Source organism: Bufo bufo, chromosome 1, assembly GCF_905171765.1.
Source record: "Bufo bufo chromosome 1, aBufBuf1.1, whole genome shotgun sequence".
NCBI lineage: Eukaryota > Metazoa > Chordata > Amphibia > Anura > Bufonidae > Bufo > Bufo bufo.
This window is the reverse complement of record NC_053389.1, coordinates 124,203,095-124,221,347: the sequence shown is the minus strand read 5'-3', so window position 1 is coordinate 124,221,347 and position 18,253 is coordinate 124,203,095. Positions and strand designations below refer to the sequence as shown.

The following is an 18,253-nucleotide window of genomic DNA, read 5'->3' as shown; positions in this document are numbered from 1 at the left end:
CTGTATTTTCTTCGGCAAAATACCGTAAAAGTGACTGAACTGAAGACATCCTGAACGGATTGCTCTCCATTCAGAATGCATTAGGACAAAACTGAAGCGTTTTTTTTCCCGGTATTTAGCCCCTGTGACGGAACTTAATACCGGAAAACTTTAACGCTAGTGTGAAAGTGCCCTTAGATGGCGTGTTTTGTACCAATATATTTTTCCCGTACAGCTCTACAGAGTAAGTGACAGCACAGGGTGCTACATACTTTTAATGTATATACTTTCCTCTATAAAAATACTAGGCATGCAAGATGGGCATTTTATTTATTTAAACGCAGGCCATTTTTGGCAGATTTGTAATTTGGTGTTGGTTTTAAAGTAGTTTTTACAAGTGTTTTAAAAGAATTTTCGACTTCTATGGAATCCACAATCCCATCTGCTACTGAAAAAAACCTCTACCGTTTTCATTTTACACTGTTCGCACAAGGTCGAGTTTTTGACATTGAAGTCAATTGAGTTTTGAATGTGGATTCAGCGGCAGAATATGGAAGTTTTCTGCTGCTAAATCCAGTGTTGGACTGGGGGTTTACGGCCCTGCACCAGAGGAACTGATTCCGGGGACCCACCCTATAGTTACATGGAAATATAAGGGGACGTCCACATCGGACACATTGCCACATACAAATCCAAGTCCACAGTGTTTACCTGCCAGCAAAGTGGATCCGATGTTAAGAACTCTCATCCACGTGCTTGGAATACAATTCACAGGATAAACTGGACCGTAGTGCGGATTTTAAAGCAGTGGCATGATTTGGGGCAGATTTTTTTTTAGGGCTGAAGATTGACATGAAGATTGCATCACATGGTATTGTGCGCTGCCATACAGATAGTTACCCCACTTTAGGTTGCTAAAATCGGGGCATCCATGGAAACGCCCAGACTCCAACCGTAGACGCCCACTTATGGGTTACCGTTACAGGGTTATTGTTAGCCCCGCCCATTTGCTGGGACTGTCTCTAAATATCAAGGACAGTCCCTTCAAATTTGGGACAGTTGGTGACTATGCATACATCAATACTGTAGGCCATCAAGTGGTCTGAACTCCAGGTCCTCCACCAATCATCACAGTGAAAGGAGCTCCACCTCCCTGCAAGTCATGCACCCCGTTTTTTGGTTTACACAGACACAATGGGGGTCATTTACTAAGACTACTGGTCTCAGATTCCCCCCTACGCTGCCGTATAATTTATGACAAGGTGTAAATCTCGTCATTAGGTAGGTGCTTCTACAGAATTCTGTGCGCCAGGCATAAAAACTACTCCAACCCCTACAGAAGCCTCATGGCCCCTTCAGTGTGATCTGTGGAAGCACTGGACCCCCACTTATCAAACATTCACAGCCTGAGTTCCAAAGGCGACAGATATGTGGTGCAGGCAGCAAGATGATAAACTGAGGGACACAGGAAAGTGGGAGACGTTACCTGCAGTCCTATGTAACACCACAGAGAACAGTGATAACTCTTGGAGTACAGATAATGTAACAGATGTTCCCTGCAGTCCTATGTAGCACCACGGATAACACAGTGATAACCGAGTACACATACTGTAGTAAGAGTTAAACACAGTCCTATGTAACACCACAGATAACAGTCATAACTCTTGGAGTACAGATAATGTAGCAGATGTTACCTGCAGTCCTATGTAACACCACAGTTAACCCAGTGACAGGGGCACCACTTTTGGTTTGGGAGTTTTTTTTTGCTTATACCACTTCTACTTTTAAGGCTACATGCACACGAACGTTGTTTGTTTCCGTGTCCGTTCAGTTTTTTTTTTGCAGATAGGATGTGGACCCATTTATTTCAGCACCGTGTGCTGTCCGCATCAGTATGTCCATTCCGTAGCCCAGCAAAAAAAAATAGAACATCCTATTCTTGTCCGTTTTAGGCATTGTTACAATGGATCTGCAAAAAAAAAAAATGGATGGCAGCAGTTTTTTGGGCGGATCCGCTATTTGCGGACCCCAAAACACATACGGTCGTGTGCATGTAGTGAAAATAGCCTTAGAAAAGTATTATTTAAAGACAAGTGTGTTGGGTCAAAAGATGTGCCAAATTTATCAAATGAGACCTTTGATAAATGTGGAGTAAAGTAGTCCAATCTAGATTTAAAGGCTATGCACACCTTTCGGACATTTTTTCTTATAACTGCAATGTACTGATTTTGAGTTAAAAATCATTTTTTCATTTAGTCTTTATTAAAAATGTTGAACCCTTGTCTCTGTGCAGCCTTAAAGAGGTATTCCCATCACATACAATTGGGGCATATCGCTAGGATATGCCCCCCATTGTCTGATAGGTGCGGGTCCCACCTTTGGGACCCGCACCTACAAGGAGAACGGAGCTGGGAGAGCTGTGGCTGGAGGACCCCGGGTTTCTCGAGGTCCTTCCACCACCAAGCGCTGCTCCCATACAAGTGAATGGGAGCGCACCGCGCTCACGCGGCCACCGCTCCCATTCATTTCTATGGGGCAGACGGAACTAGCCGAGCCAGCGCTCGGCTATTTTCGGCGACCCCATAGAAATGAATGGAGAGCTGCTGCACATGCGCAGTGCGCCCTCCATTAATTTCCCCGCTCCATTCTCGTTGTAGGTGTGGGTCCCAGAGATGGGACCCGCAGCTATCAGACAATGGGGGCATATCCTAGCAATATGCTGCCATTGTATGTGATGGCAAAACCCCTTTAAATTTCTCTAGTAGCAGACTCCGAATTTTTACTCTGTTCCGTCAGGCAGCTCACCTAATGGCTCCTGATCTATGACCTCGTACACACTCATTATATCCCAATTTTTATCTTACTGATAAGGGCTCATGCACACAAGCATAATGGCTCAGTGCCCGTATTGCGGACCATAAACGGTGGTGTGTGACATTACATTTTGATAAAATGCTCTACAAACACTTTTTTTTAAAATCTCTCAGTGTTTCCAGGCATTTTCCCCATAGACTTCTCTCTATATAAAAAAAAATATGATAAAAACATGTGACTAAAAAAACAGTACTTCAAAAATGCTTGTAAGGCCTCATGCACATGGTACACACAGAATTTGTGCGTGGATTTTGGTGGGTATTTCTGTGCCCATGTACTTGAGGATAGTGTTGAGCGAACTTCTGTTTTAAGTTCAGGTTATCGAAGAATCCCATTATAGATTCCGAATCCCGTTATGGTCCGTGGTAGTGGAATCCATAACGGGATTCTTTGAAAACCCGAACTTTGGACGCCGAACTTAAAACAGAAGTTCGCTCAACACTACTTGTGGATTTTGATGCAGTTTCCCTCATATCTCAACTTTCTATTGCAAAGGGTGCAAGCCGCAGAAACAACTGACATTCTGCAGATTTCCCAATTCGTACGGCAGGTTAATTTGGAAAATATAGACAAAGGGGGTCATTTACAAATGGCGCTACGCCTGTTTTTGGTGTTTAATAAGTTGCATGGTCCTTTTTTTTGTCACGTTTTTGAGCCACCTTTGACACTTCAATGTGTTAAGGGGGTGGTTGGGGCCAGGAGATCACCCCAGAAAAATCTACCAACAGGCGTAAATGTTGGAGAAAAACTACTCCAGTCAGGGCTTGGAGTAGTTTTAACTTCTGGCGCCCTTGTATATTGGGGCCCATAGGCGAGGGGGTCACTACCGCCCTAAAAGCAGATAGCGTGTTGCTACTTTTGACTACATGTAGGCCATCGGAAATGAATTTTATAGCTCACAGTTACTGGTGGATCCTAAGGCCACCTGCTACATGTTATGGAATACGTGAGTCTTTCCGTGCAGATGGCCATGCGAAAAAACCGCGGCGTATTACAGTACCAGCAACGTGTATGAGAATACACAAATTTCATGTAAACTTTGCAGATTTTTTTCTGCGTGAAAATTGACTGCAGTGTTGATTTCCAAATCTGCAACATGCCAATTTTGTGTGGTTTTAGCTGCCGATTTCACCCTTTTCCACACGAAAAAGCATTCTTAGAAATTGGGGATTTTGGTTCAGATATGTTACAGAAACGCACAGCAATCCGCACGGAAATTCGTACAGATCTTGTGTGCGTTCACCCGCACTCGTGTGCAGACGGCCTAAGCGAGCTATAAGGGGGATGTTACACGATCACCTGTTAGAGAGAGAACAAGGGGCCCTTTTACTGTTCTTGCACAGGGGCCCTTGCTAATGCATACCTCCCAACATTGTGGACGGTCAAAGAGGGACAATTATGGTTCACTGTGTGAAGGATCCATTTTTCCTGCATATTTATACACTTCAATCATTTTATTTTTACACAATAGCGCAAAAATGATCTGAATATAGAAATTTCTAAAATCCTAATTATACAAACTGAAAAGAATGGCGTGGTATTAAACAGGCAGGAAATGCTCGAACCCACATGCAGTTGTGCATATATATAGGGGAGCAAATCCTGCACTTGTGGCCCGTTGCTAATGGCAATCCCCAGCAAAATGCATACAGTGGAGGATGCCCGCAGCGAACCACAAGTACCACAATAGACATCCTACACAAGATAGCAATTATGTGGATGTCATAATCAATATAACAAAATAATAACAAAGACACTCTGCGGTTTTACTAAACCCTCAAACTGATTTTAAAATTGAGAGATTAGTCAACATATCCTACGGTGTAGGACATGTCTAAGCCCGGGCACCACGCCAAGGTTTCTCAAGTAGCCCGGGACCTAACACTCACCTACCTGAGCCGTGTGGGCAATACCAGAAGCCAGTGGACAAATTACAGGAGCATAAGGCCGACTCACAAACAGCTCACCAGTTACCTCCAGCATGTGACCATGCTTGCAATGGGAGGAGGGAGGAGTCTGCGAGTCCCACTCAAGACTGGCTGATAGTCCCAGGCCTCACAGGTGCACCTAAATGTGGCCTGTAGATGGAAAACAGGCACATTTAAATTGGAGTTTATACACCTCCAGGAATCTATATATACAAACTGAAAAGAATGGCGCGGTGCTCGGGCTCAGACATGTTCTACACCGTAGGACATGTTGGCTAATCTCTCAATTTTAAAATCAGTTTGCGGGTTTAGTAAGACCGCAGAGTGCACCTGTCTTTGCTATTATTTTGTTATATTAAAATCCTAATTACATCAAATAATATACAAAATATACAAAGCGGGCTCTAATATACAGAGAGGACCAGACAAAATATTGTAAATGCAATAATGCAAATCTATACCACATTTAAAGGGGTTTTCCGGCCTTTTTCGGTTGATGACCTATCCTCCGTATAGGTCATCAATATCAGACGGGCGGCGGTCTGACACCCAGCACCCCCACCAATCAGCTGTCTGAGGAGATGGCACGTGCTGCTGCTGTCCCATAGACATACAGCGGAGAGAAGGGAGACGGCACGTGAGCACTGCGCTCGCCGTCTCCTCATGCAGCCGGGTGTCGGACTCCCGCCGATCTGATACTGATGACCTATCCTGAGAATAGGTCATCAATATTAAAAGCCCGGACAATCCCTTTAAGGAGCAAAGGAGGACAGAGGGACTTGGGTCAAAAAGAGGGACTGTCCCTCCAAAAGAGGGACACTTGGGAGGCCTCATGATAAAGTCAACCTGTGGTGCAAAGGGGCAGATGTATCAAAACTGGTGCAAATTGGAGCGTGTGCCCACAGCAGCCAATCAGATTCCATCTTTAATTAAATAAAAACTTTGTAAAATGAGAGATGCAATCTGATTGGCTGTTTCGGACTCTGACTCCACTTTTTCCCCTCAGGTCAGATGTTCTGATCCAGTTGCAGGCCTGGTGCCATCCTCACACACTGTGACCTATGCTGGGAGACATTTGCATTCATCTGTGGCACTGCTGAGACACTTCCCTAATGACATGTGCCATGGATGGCAGGTCCTGTGAGGTGGAGATACAGAGCCCTCCGGATACGGAGCTGTAGGAGTCAGAGTGGGAAGATTGTCCCCCCGCGGCCTCCGTCTCTCCAGCTTGTTACATTGTTGCAGATACAGCTGTGTGGGAGAAGGAGGGAGGAGAGAAGAGCTGTCCGCCCAGCACACAGGCAGCAGCAGCCGGCCGGGGGAGCCCCGCATCTGTGCAGGTACGGGGGGCACTGCACCATTGTCCGGGGGGCTCGCCGCAATCACTGCAACACTGGAGCCTTTACCACAGGCTGGCACTGAAAGGGTGGATGTCTGTAGACCTGCATTGAGGGAGCCTGGTGCTGACAGGGTTAACCATTGACCTCTCATCACTGGCAATCAGGCAGGTTTGTGTAATGAGGCAGCAGTGGTCATCTATCATCTGTCATCTGTCTATCTCTGTCTTCATTTTTGCAAACAAAGGGTACTGCACCCTGGCACTGAAAAGGTTAACAATTCCGTGTATCATTGTTTGCAGACAATATCTCTCTCTCTATCCCTCCATTCATCCATCTATCTATCTATCTATCTATCTATCTAATCAGGATTTCTAATCGCAGAGTCTTCCAAACTCCTGCGCAGAATGAGGGGGGTTGTAATGATCCACCTATCAGCGGGGCCCTTTCTCCTTTTGTGTCCCCGTCCATAGATATTTGCTGTTGCATTTTATATGTTTGTCCCGTCCCCTGGACGATATATTAATATTATTATTATGGGTCTTGTCCTAAAATGTCTGTATTCATATCTATCGCGCCCCCCGTGCGTCGTCTGGTTCTGAAAGGGTTAATAGTGTATCCACAGGACGGGCATCTACATGGGTGGTTAACCCTTTCCGGCCCAGGGTTTGCGTGCTTTCTGTTTGCACCGTTCAGTACAGGAGTTGGATAACCCGCTGCGTTGTAAGTGGTGCAGCCTTAGCCTTCCATCACTTGTAAGGCCTCGGTCACATGACCGTATCCGTTTTTGCTGACCGCAAAACACGGATACCGCCCGGGTGCGGTCCGCATTTTGCAGATGGGAACGTCCTGCTCCCTGATAGAAATGCCTATTCTCGTCCGCAAATGCATATATTTTTTGGGAAGTGCGGATGCGGAGAGCACACCCATCTTTTGCTGCCCCATTGTAATGAATGTGTTCTCATCCGATCTTCAAAATTGCGGAACAGATGCAGACAGACAAAATCCGGTCGTGTGAATGGGCCTTAAATTGGATCTATCTATCTGGTCATAATGACATTTTGCTATTGTATACAGCTCCTGCGCAAACCTATGTATTTCCATGGTTATAGACTACAGACGTGTTCAGCCAGAATAGAACGCCTAAAAATGTAGATATTTAATCGGTATACACACAAAATAAAAAAGCTACAAACTCGCCATGTTGTGTAGTCCTAGGCCAGTCTCAGACGAGCGTGTTCCCTGCGTGACACATTCTGCGCGTGGGAGCGTGAATTCCGGTAGTGAACTCCTTTGACCAGATGCTGTGTGTCTCTGCCCGACCTCAACTGTAAAGATTTGTACTGATGGCATTATGAGAGTACAAATCATTACACTTGAGGTCATGCAGAGACACACAGCATTAGAAATCATTCTAGTGCCCTGCGGTCCGGTCTCGGGCCTCTTTCACACGAGCGTGACGGATTGGCTCAGGGTGCGTCCAGGCAAACTCGCGCCATTTTGCAAGCAGGTTCAGTCAGTTTTGTCTGCGATTGCGTTCAGCTTTTTTTCTGCGCGGGTGCAATGCGTTTTTCACGCGTGTGATAAACTGAAGGTTTGCAAACAGCATCTCTTAGGGTACTTTCACACTAGCGTTAAAGTTTTTCGGTATTGAGTTCCGTCACAGAAGCTCAATACCGAAAAAAAAAACGCTTCAGTTTTATCCTAATGCATTCTGTTCAGGATGTCCTCAGTTCAGTCAGTCTTAGGCCCCTTTCACACGGGCGAGTATTCCGCGCGGGTGCAATGCGTGAGGTGAACGCATTGCACCCGCACTGAATCCTGACCCATTCATTTCTATGGAGCTGTGCACACGAGCGGTGATTTTCACGCATCACTTGTGCGTTGCGTGAAAATCACAGCATGCTCTATATTGTGCGTTTTCCACGCAACGCAGGCCCCATAGAAGTGAATGGAGCTGCGTGAAAATCGCAAGCATCCGCAAGCAAGTGCGGATGCGGTGCGATTTTCACGCACGGTTGCTAGGAGACGATCTGGATGGAGACCCAATCATTATTATTTTCCCTTATAACATGGTTATAAGGGAAAATAATAGCATTCTGAATACAGAATGCATAGTAAAATAGGGCTGGAGGGGTTAAAAAAATAAAATAAAATAATTTTAACTCGCCTTAATCCACTTGATCGCGCAGCCCGGCTTCTCTTCTGTCTTCTTTGCTGTGTGTAGGAAAAGGACCTGTGGTGACGTCACTCCGGTCATCACATGGTCCATCACATGATCCATCACCATGGTAAAAGATCATGTGACGGACCATGTGATGACCGGAGTGACGTCACCACAGGTCCTTTTCCTGCACACAGCAAAGACGACAGAAGAGAAGCCGGGCTGCGCGATCAAGTGGACTAAGGCGAGTTAAATTATTATTATTTTCTTTTTTTTAACCCCTCCAGCCCTATTTTACTATGCATTCTGTATTCAGAATGCTATTATTTTCCCTTAGGCCTCGTTCACACTTCAGTGTTTGGTCAGTGATTTCCATCAGTGATTTGTGAGCCAAAACCAGGTGCTGCTCTAAACACAGAACAGGAGCAGATCTTTCACTTCTACCTCATGTCTGTGGAGGCTCCACTTCTGGTTTTGGCTCACAAATCACTGATGGAAATCACTGACCAAACACTGAAGTGTGAACAAGGCCTTATAACCATGTTATAAGGGGAAATAATACAATCTACAGAACACCGATCCCAAGCCCGAACTTCTGTGAAGAAGTTCGGGTTTGGGTACCAAACCTGCCGATTTTTCTCACGTGCGTGCAAAACACATTACAATCGCGCATGTTCCCGCAACGCACCCGCACCTTTTCCCGCAACGCCCGTGTGAAAGAGGCCTTATGGTATTTTCTCCGGCCAAAATTCCGGAACACTTGCCGGAATGCCGGATCCGGCATTAATTTCCATTGAAATGTATTAATGCCGGATCCGATACCAAGTGTTCCGGAAAACCGGATCCGGTTTCCCGCTCTACACATGCGCAGACCTTTAAAAATGCGAAAAAAATAAATACTGGGTCCATTTTTCCAGATGACACCGGAGAGACGGATCCGGTGTTTCAAATGCATTTGTCAACCGGATCCGGAAACAAATGCTATCCGTTTGCATACGGATTTCCGGATCTGGCAGGCAGTTTCGGCAACTGAATCCAACAACGGAAGTGTGAAAGTAGCTTTGGCAACCATCAGTGAAAAACGCATTGCATCCGCACTTGCTTCTGGACGCAATGCGTTTTTCACTGAAGCCCCATTCACTTCTATGGGGCCAGGGCTGCGTGAAAAAAATGCAGAATATAGAACATGCTGCGTTTTTCTCGCAACGCAGAAGTGATGCGTAAAAATAAAAAATCGCTCATGTATACAGACCCATTGAAATGAATGGGTCAGGATTCAGTGCGGGTGCTATGCGTTCACGTCACGCATTGCACCTGCGAGGAAAACTCGCTCGTGTGAAAGGGGCCTAAGGAGCAGAGTCCACTGTGGTGTGTTGAACATGCTCACCTGAAACCTGCAATAGAGTAATCCCTTCCATCTGACAAAATAAGGATCAGACTACTTCTAGGGGTTGTTTGTAGTCTGTTACCATGGAAATATATCAGACTGCAAAAGGGTTGTGTACACAAAATGCTACACTTCTATATGTGTGTGTGTATATATATATATATATATATTTTTTTTCCCCCCTCTCCATGTCTTGCGCTATCTCCTCTCATGGCGCTGTGTTCATACAATCTAGTCAGTTGAATCCCATGTACACACTGCAGATCAGGTTACATTCTTTTCTCTAATCATAAAAGGGACTTTTTCCACATATCACTCAGTACAGTTCATCAACTTCTGCAGCCGTCACTATATCCCCCCCCCCCTCCATCCTGGAAATGAATCGTAAGCTCTCAGGCAGAATTAGAAAACAATGGCCGTCATGTTCTGGTCCAGAAAGTGTTGGACGGTCGGAATTTCCCAACTTTTGGACCCGACCAGTGACCTGCCTTTTAATTCTGTCCTGGTCGCTGGCAGTGTGTAATCTGAATTCATTTGCAGATATCAATTTTTAACTTGTTGCTGGTTTCATTTTTTGTTTCCTAAGAGGAAAGCATTGTAGTAAATAATGAATTGTCTTTGTATCCATTACGTCATAATCTGCTGCAGAACCTGTACAGTGTGTCAATTACTAAAAACACAAAGTAATCCCCCTTTGTAATGAAGGCAGCACGCCCGGGTTACATAACATAATGACCCTTACCATGCAGCGCCTTGTATCTCAATTACAATGGTCACTAGGGTCTCTAGAATTTTCTGAAAGGTGGTGTAAATTTACGCTTAGGTCGCCATTAGTGTCTGTCCGGGCTACTGTTAGGGCTCATGCACCCGGCCGTTGCCCTGCCATGCCCGTATTGCGCCCTGCAAACAGCGGGTCCACAGTGTACAGGCATCGCCATGTGCGTCTGCAAAAGCCAGGGAGGGACGCATGTCACTGAGGAACACTTAAGGGTGTATTACATCTGCCGATTTTTCGGCAGATCACTAACGAGCGTTCGTAGTAACGCTGGTTAGCGATCATCTGGCAGTGTAAGGCCCCTTGTAGACAAGCGTGTCCGGATTAGGTTCGGATGCGTTGCGAATGCGTTCAGTGAAAAATGCGCTATTGCACCTGCATGATAAAAACTGAACGTGATCGCAGGCAAAACTGAATGACTTTGCCTGCGATCACGTTCAGTTTTTATCGTGCAGGTGCAATGCGTTTTGCACACATGTTAAAAAACTGAATGTATACAAACAACATCTCTTAGCAACCATCCGTGAAAAACGCATCGCATCTGCACTTGCTTGCAGATGCGATGCGATTTTCACGCAACGCACAAGTGATGCGTGAAAACCAACACTCATGTACACAGCCCTATTGAAATGAATGGGTCCGGATTCCGTGCGGGCGCAATGCGTTTGCATCACGCATTGCACCCACGCGGAATACTCGCTCGTGTGAAAGGGGCCCAATACTGCCGCCAGTTGCCCCATGAACGAGCAAATGATCTTTCATCGGGCAATCCAAATCTTTTGACATTTTAAAAAAATCATTGTTTGCTGACTATACGGATTAGGTCCGGATGCGTTTAGGGTGCGTTCAGTGAAACTCGCACCATTTTGCAAGCAAGTTCAGTCACCTTTGTCTGCGATTGCGTTCAGTTTTTTTTTTTTTTCACACGGGTGCAATGTGTTTTGATGCGTTTTTCACGCGCGTGATAAAAAACGGAAGATTTACAAACATTTCTTAGTAACCATCAGTGAAAAACGCATTGCATCTGGACTTGCTTCTGGTTGCAATACGTTTTTCACTGAAGCTCCATTCACTTCTATGGCGCCAGGGCTGCGTGGAAAACGCAGAATATAGAACATGCGTTTTTCACGCAGAACTGATTCATTGAAATGAATGGGTCAGGATTCAGTGCGGGTGCTATGCGTTCACCTCACGCACCGCACCCGCGTGGAAAATTCTTTTGTGAAAGAGGCCTTAGGCCCCTTTCACACGGGCGAGAATTCTGTGCCGGTGCAATGCATTTCAATGGCGCTGTTCAGATGCGCGTTGATTTCCACGCATCACTTGTACGTTGTGTAAAAATCCCAGCATGTTCTATATTCTGTGTTTTTCACGCAACGCAGGCCCCATAGAAATGAATGGGGATGCGTGAAAATCGCAAGCAAGTGCGGATACGGTGCGATTTTCACGCATGGTTGCTAGGAGATGATCGGGATGAGCAACCCCATTAAAGTCAATTTACTGTATTATTTTCCCTTATAACCAGGTTAGTAAATAATAGCAATCTTAATGCAGAATGCTTACTAAAATGTGGCATGAGGGGTGAAAAAAAAAATAACTCACCTCATCCGCTTGTTCGCGCAGCCGGCATAGTCTTCTTTCAGGACCTGCCAAAGGACCTTTGATGACGTTATTGCGCTCACCACGTGGTGAGTGCTGTGACATCAGCGCAGGTCCTGCTGAAAGAAGATAGAAGATTCAAAGGTCCTTTTGCAGGTCCTGAAAGAAGAAGAAAGATGATGATGCCGGCTGCGCGAACAAGCGGATGAGGTGAGTTAATTTTTATTTTTATCTTTATTTTTTAAACCCTCAAGCCACATTTTTGTATGCATTCTGTATTAAGAATGCTATTATTTTCCCTCATAACCATGTTATAAGGGAACATAATAAAATGAATAGAACACCAAACCCGAACTTCAGTGAAGAAGTCCGGGTTCGGGTCTGGGTCCCACAAAAAACGCATTCCATTCGCGCAGAAAAAGCTGAGCAACGTAATGCAATCGCAGTCAAAACTGACTGAAATTGCGTACGCACTCGCATGATTTTCCCTAATCGCAGACACAACGTATCCGGACCTAATCTGGACACGCTCGTCTGCAAGGGGCCTTAAGGCCACACGACAGCGTGATCACTCCTCTCAGGACAGTCAGCCTTCTTCGGGAACTCCATCAAACTCCTTCAACCTTTTTAAATGTCCCTTTCTCAAAAGTCTGATTTGCGCCAGCTGACAACTTTAGCTCTTTGTTTGCCAAACTATTTTGTGTCATGATTGATGTAAAAAATAAAAATCAGACATCACATATTACATGCCAGTCTCTTTCTAACAAAGCCAGAACCAGCCCTGTACCTCACATGGATCCAGAGATCTCCCCATTCATTGCTCTGCTAGATTCTCTTCAGTCTGGCAGCTCAGTATATGCTTCTGCTGCAGCTATCTCCCTGTCACAGCTCACGCAGTGTATCTTTTCTCCTACCACTCTTTCCCTACGACAGCTCGGGGTGTGTCCTTTTTACTGCAGCTTATTCGCTACCAGAGCTCAAGAGGTGTGTCCTTTTTCCTGCAGCAGTTTTTTTCCCTCATCACTGCTCAGGGTGTGTGTCCTTTCTGCTGCAGCAGTTTTCTTCCCCTCATCACCGCTCAGGGTGTGTGTCCTTTCTGCTGCAGCAGTTTTATTCCCTCATCACCGCTCAGGGTGTGTGTCCTTTCTGCTGCAGCAGTTTTATTCCCTCATCACCGCTCAGGGTGTGTGTCCTTTCTGCTGCAGCTCATTCCTTGTGACCGCTTCCAACCACAGATATGGCTGGTGGCAGTTGAAAAATGGAACTGAGCATGTGTGTCCACCTCAGTAGGTGGATGTGCACATTACTATATAGATTAAATACCAGCGGGCACCATTATAATAAAGAGAACTAGATTAAAATGACATTTGATGGCGTAACCCCTTTACGGTTGGGTTCACACATAGGTTTTAATAATAAATGTGGTCCATAGTGTGTTAGTTTTTTGGCTCAGTTTCTGCCCCCCCCCCCCCCCCCCCCCCCCCCTCCTTTAAGGAAAAGTGGAGAAAACACAGGAAAGAAGCCTCCTCTACTTTGGCCAGTTATGGTGTTCCTCACGCTATGAACCTATTTATATGACACTTCTGTGAATTTGACAGAATCCCCTTTAATAAACGCTGCCATATTCTGACTACAGGTGTCCTTTCAGGCAGGTATTTGCCATTTGGCGGCACATGTCAGCAGGGTGTGTGTGTTCCTGTTGTGTCTTGTGCTGTGTCTCACTTTTTTGGTGGCAGGGAGTTCACCTTGAGTATTTCCATCTACTAGAAATGTGTGTTTTGTTCCCATGCATTTCTTTGTGGTTTGCCCTGTGACGATCTTGACATCTTAAACCTCTCCCCATAATAGGAGTGATGATCTTGTTGGATTTCTTTAAAAGGACATAAGGGATCAAGCCATACGTTTGTACTCCTGAGCCATAGTTCCAATTTTTCAGACTTGCAATCTCTTGGTATTCTTTGCTGGCGCTGTTTCTGCTCTGGTGATTTGCATTCTGGAAAGTGTTCTCTTTATACCGGGCGTACAGCAATCTGAAGCTTAGGGGGTGTATCTAGCAACATGTTGTGGACTGTTTTTAATATTGACTAGCAGAACTGTGAATGCAGCTGTGGAGTGTAATACAGACTGTAATTCAGGATCAGTGCAAAATAAGTCATGTATGCACACAGCGGGGAAGATGTACTAATAGTGCTGCACTTCGCACTGTCTAAGAATAGGAATCCCAGTCTTAATATTAGACAAATTTACTATTCTGGTGCATGTACCTTTTTATAAATTTGAAGTATCGTAAATCCTGCGCCAGATTCTACGTGCCAAAAAACACATACTTATAAGTTGGCGTAGTTTTACTCCAAAAATGCACCAGAAGCATGCATACCGTTTTTGTGACGTGAAATGCGATTTTCAATGGCAAGTCTGCCCCAGTGAACCAACCAGGCGAATAGTGAGTGCAGCTCTGGAGTATAATACAAGATATAACTCTGGATCAGTACAGGATAAGTAATGTACATATACAGTGAGTGCAGCTCTGGAGTATAATATGCGATATAACTCTGGATCAGTACAGGATAAGTAATGTATGTAGACAGTGACCCCACCATCAGATTGAGTACAGCTCTGGGGTATTATACAGGATGTAACTCGGGATCACTACAGGATAAGAGACGTTAAGTATTTACAAAATGGCTCATCTTTTTATGTAGTTTCATTCTATAGGTAATGTGTAGACTGGTGCCTGATGGTGGACGTTCCATTTAAAAACTCATTGAAGCTGTATTTGTGATGCAGTTATATCACTTTTAGGCCGCATTCACACATACGTGGTCCATGAAAACCCGTCCTGCTGAGTGCAGGAGCGCATATAGACCATATGAGTGTATTACTGTACAGCGGCGGCACGAAGCGCACGGTGTCATAGCAACCAATGACGCCGTGCGCTCCTGCACTCAGCAGGACGGCCGGCCGGATTTTCACGGACCACGTATGTGTGAATGCGGCCTTACACACAAATGTAATTGACACACATATATTGAGGAATTCCATGTAGAGGTTATCCTAGTTTAGAGTCTTCTTCCAGATTTCTAAAACGGCACCACTCTTGTCTAGTATTGCAGCTCACCCCCATTCAAATGAATAAACCTACAATACCGGACACAAGCTAAGGGTCCTTTCATGCGAACGTATGGCCTCTGTGCTCTTGTTGCGGACCCCAAACAGCAGTCCGCAATACATGGGCACCGGCCGTTTGAACTCCTTTTTGCACTGCGAGCCCATCCGCAAAAGATAGGACATATCTTATCTTTAGTGGTGTGGAGGCACGGATCTGAAAGCCCACGGAAGCACTTCTGTTTGTTTCCCTGGGCTTCTGATCCGTGCATTCGCTCCGCAATAGATAGGACATGTCCTATCCTTTGCCGTATCTTGCAGAGCGCCAATCCATTCAAGTCCATGGGTCCGCATCCGTGATACATAGTTCAGATGGCTGGTGCCCATGTATTGCGGACCTGCTGTTTGTGGTCCACAACGCAGGCATGGAGGCCATACGTTTGTGTGAATTGACCCTAAGAGTAGCACACTTTCTGGGGGAAAAACTGACCCTTTTTCTAATGCCAAACATTTAATTTTAAAGGGTTTGTCTGTGATTTTAAATATTGATTACTTGTCCTCAGAAGTCTATATCAGATTGGTGAGGGTCCGACCCCCGGCATCCCTGCCGATTGTCTGCATGCCAAGCACAGTGATGGACATTGTGTAGCGGCTCACCGCTACTTAGCGAACCTGGCCTCGACGGCACAAAATCGAGGTGTATCAGTTGCCAGTTCCTGTAAAGGGGGTTCTGGTTACAGAAAGTTTTTCCCTTAGGGCTCATGCACACAAGCGCGTGTTCCCCGTTTCCATATTGCGGGCCGCAAACAGCGGGTCCGCAATATACGGGCACTGCCCGTGTGCACTCCGTGTGACTTGAATGGGTCCATATGTTCAAGATACAGTGCAGGTCGGAGGCACGGATCAGAAGCCCATGGAAGTACTACGAAGAGCTTCAGCGGTATTTTGGTCTGTGCCGCCACACTGCAAAAAAACTAGAACATTTTTCTTACGGTGCGGTTCGTCTCTTGCGGATCGTGGATCCATTCAAGTCAGCGGGTCCGCTGTGCCCGTGCACTGCGGACCTCCATTTGAGGTCCACAGCATGGGGCACACACGCTCGTGTGCATGAGCCCTTGTCCACCAAATAGGTGATAACTGTTAGATCGGTGGTGGTCCTACCAATGGGACCCCCACCGATCATGAGAACAGGGGACCTGTACCCCGTGGAGCCTCCTTGAAATGGACAGAGCGCCACCGCTCCATTCATTTCTATGGGAGCACCGGAGACAGGTGAGCTGTGTACTCGTCTTTTCCGCCCATTTCAGGGGGACCCCACAGGATATGGGACCACTGTTCTCGGGATTGGTGGGGGTTCCAGCGGTAGGATCCCCGCCGATCTCATAGTTATACCCTATCTGTGGTATAGGGGATAACCTTCTGTAACCGGAATGCCCCTTTAAGCTTTGATAAGGGACTAAACTAGATTAGGGCCCATTTAAACTTTTACCATTGCATCTATTGCACGTCTCTATTATTTAGCTATTACCCAGTTTACTTTGTGGTACCAGTCCTTCTCACAAATCTGTGTGGAAGTCTCTTTCCCTATGATCATAGTGGCGGAGGTGCATTTAGATTGATCTCTTACGCGTTTCAGCAGGCTGTGAGCGTGCACCATGTGTGGTCCCATAGTTGTCTCTCCAGCCTCCTCATCTGCATCTATCCTGCACTTGGAGCGTGGTCTTGGCACGACTTATAACTCCAGTATCGGATAACGCACCATGCTGGTATGATCTAATACCGCACACCAGTTACTGTATGCACTTGTCATGTAATACGACACGTCTGCGTTTAAAGGCGAGGTACATATGTAACATGGGTCCTGGCAGCAGTCAGATGCAATTTCCTTGACTGAAGAGCGGCTGCGATCTTGCATTGACATAGAGTCATGAGGACGATATACGGTATTAACAGATTTTCCAAATTGCTTTCTCAGATGACATTACCGCATTATAACCCACTACATGACATTACTCATGTCTGTAAAATAGTTTGGGAGAGTTTTTATGTAAACTGCATAATTCAGGGAAAATAAACTACCATGGAGTAAGGATCCATTCACACGCCCGCAATTTCGTTTCCGCAAAATTGCGGACCCATTCATTTCTATAGGGGAACACGATGTGCTGCCCTGATACGGAATTGCGGACGCGCACTTCCGGGTCCGCAATTCCGTTCCCGAAAAAAATAGAACATGTCCTATTCTTGTCCGCAGTTGCGGACAAGAATAGGCATATTCTATTAGTGCCGGCAAAATGCGGAACGCACATTGCCGTGTCCGTGTTTTGTGGATTTGCAAAACACGTTACGGACGTGTGAATGGACCCTAAAGGGATAAGAACTTTGAGTGCTTTTATCTGCAACCTTCCCTGCTTGGATTTTCTGTGCCTGGCATCCAGCTGAAGAGGACTCTTGGGAGGAGAATTGTCAGCAGGACATGTCAGCTCTTCTTAGCCAATAAAAATAGCTGGTAAAACTCCCAGTAATGCTGATTGGCTGAAATCAGATGACTGACAGCAGCTCAGAAATGCTGTTGCTTTTAGCTGAATGCCAGGCACAGTACGCAGCCACCAAACTCTGGATCTTTGAAGCAGATGTATAATATATTTTTCCTAATTGCCAGGGAAGCATATTACTCATGCCCGATAGTTTCTGTCTTCTGTCTTTTAAGATCCCACATCTTAAATATGTCTTGCATTTTTTCAGCTTCTTTCCATGGTTCTTTAACGTGAACTGAAACACTGGAATCAAAGGAGGGTTGAATCAAGAGACAAATCATGACCCATATTCCGATCGATAAATCAAATCTGCCACGGGTTAACGAAGGTTAGTGACAGCTCATGTTTGCAACATCAAACACCCGCTGAAAACTGTTATCTTTTGGAATGTGTATGGATAGTTATATTTTCCTTTCTATAGGTTTACTCCATTCACACCCAAAGCTGCTATCAAACATCTTCTATTTTCCCTTGGAAACATACCACAGTTTACCTGTTCTTTACAGTAAAGCCTCATTCACATCTCAGTGTTCCACGGACAGCTCACGTCCCCATTCATTTTAGGCTA

At 45.6% G+C, this 18,253-nt stretch overlaps 1 protein-coding gene across 1 annotated transcript in view; it reads left to right on the top strand.

Moving 5' to 3' along the window:
* The first annotated feature begins 5,981 nt into the window (after positions 1 to 5,981).
* Positions 5,982 to 18,253, top strand: part of LOC120998544 (coiled-coil domain-containing protein 50-like) — a 104,223-nt gene continuing 91,951 nt past the window's right edge. The window contains exons 1-2 of the mRNA XM_040429237.1: positions 5,982 to 6,121; positions 17,894 to 18,013. Of these exons, the coding sequence (XP_040285171.1) occupies positions 17,965 to 18,013 (49 nt within the window). The 5' untranslated portion in view covers positions 5,982 to 6,121; positions 17,894 to 17,964. The remainder of the gene's footprint in view (positions 6,122 to 17,893; positions 18,014 to 18,253) is intronic.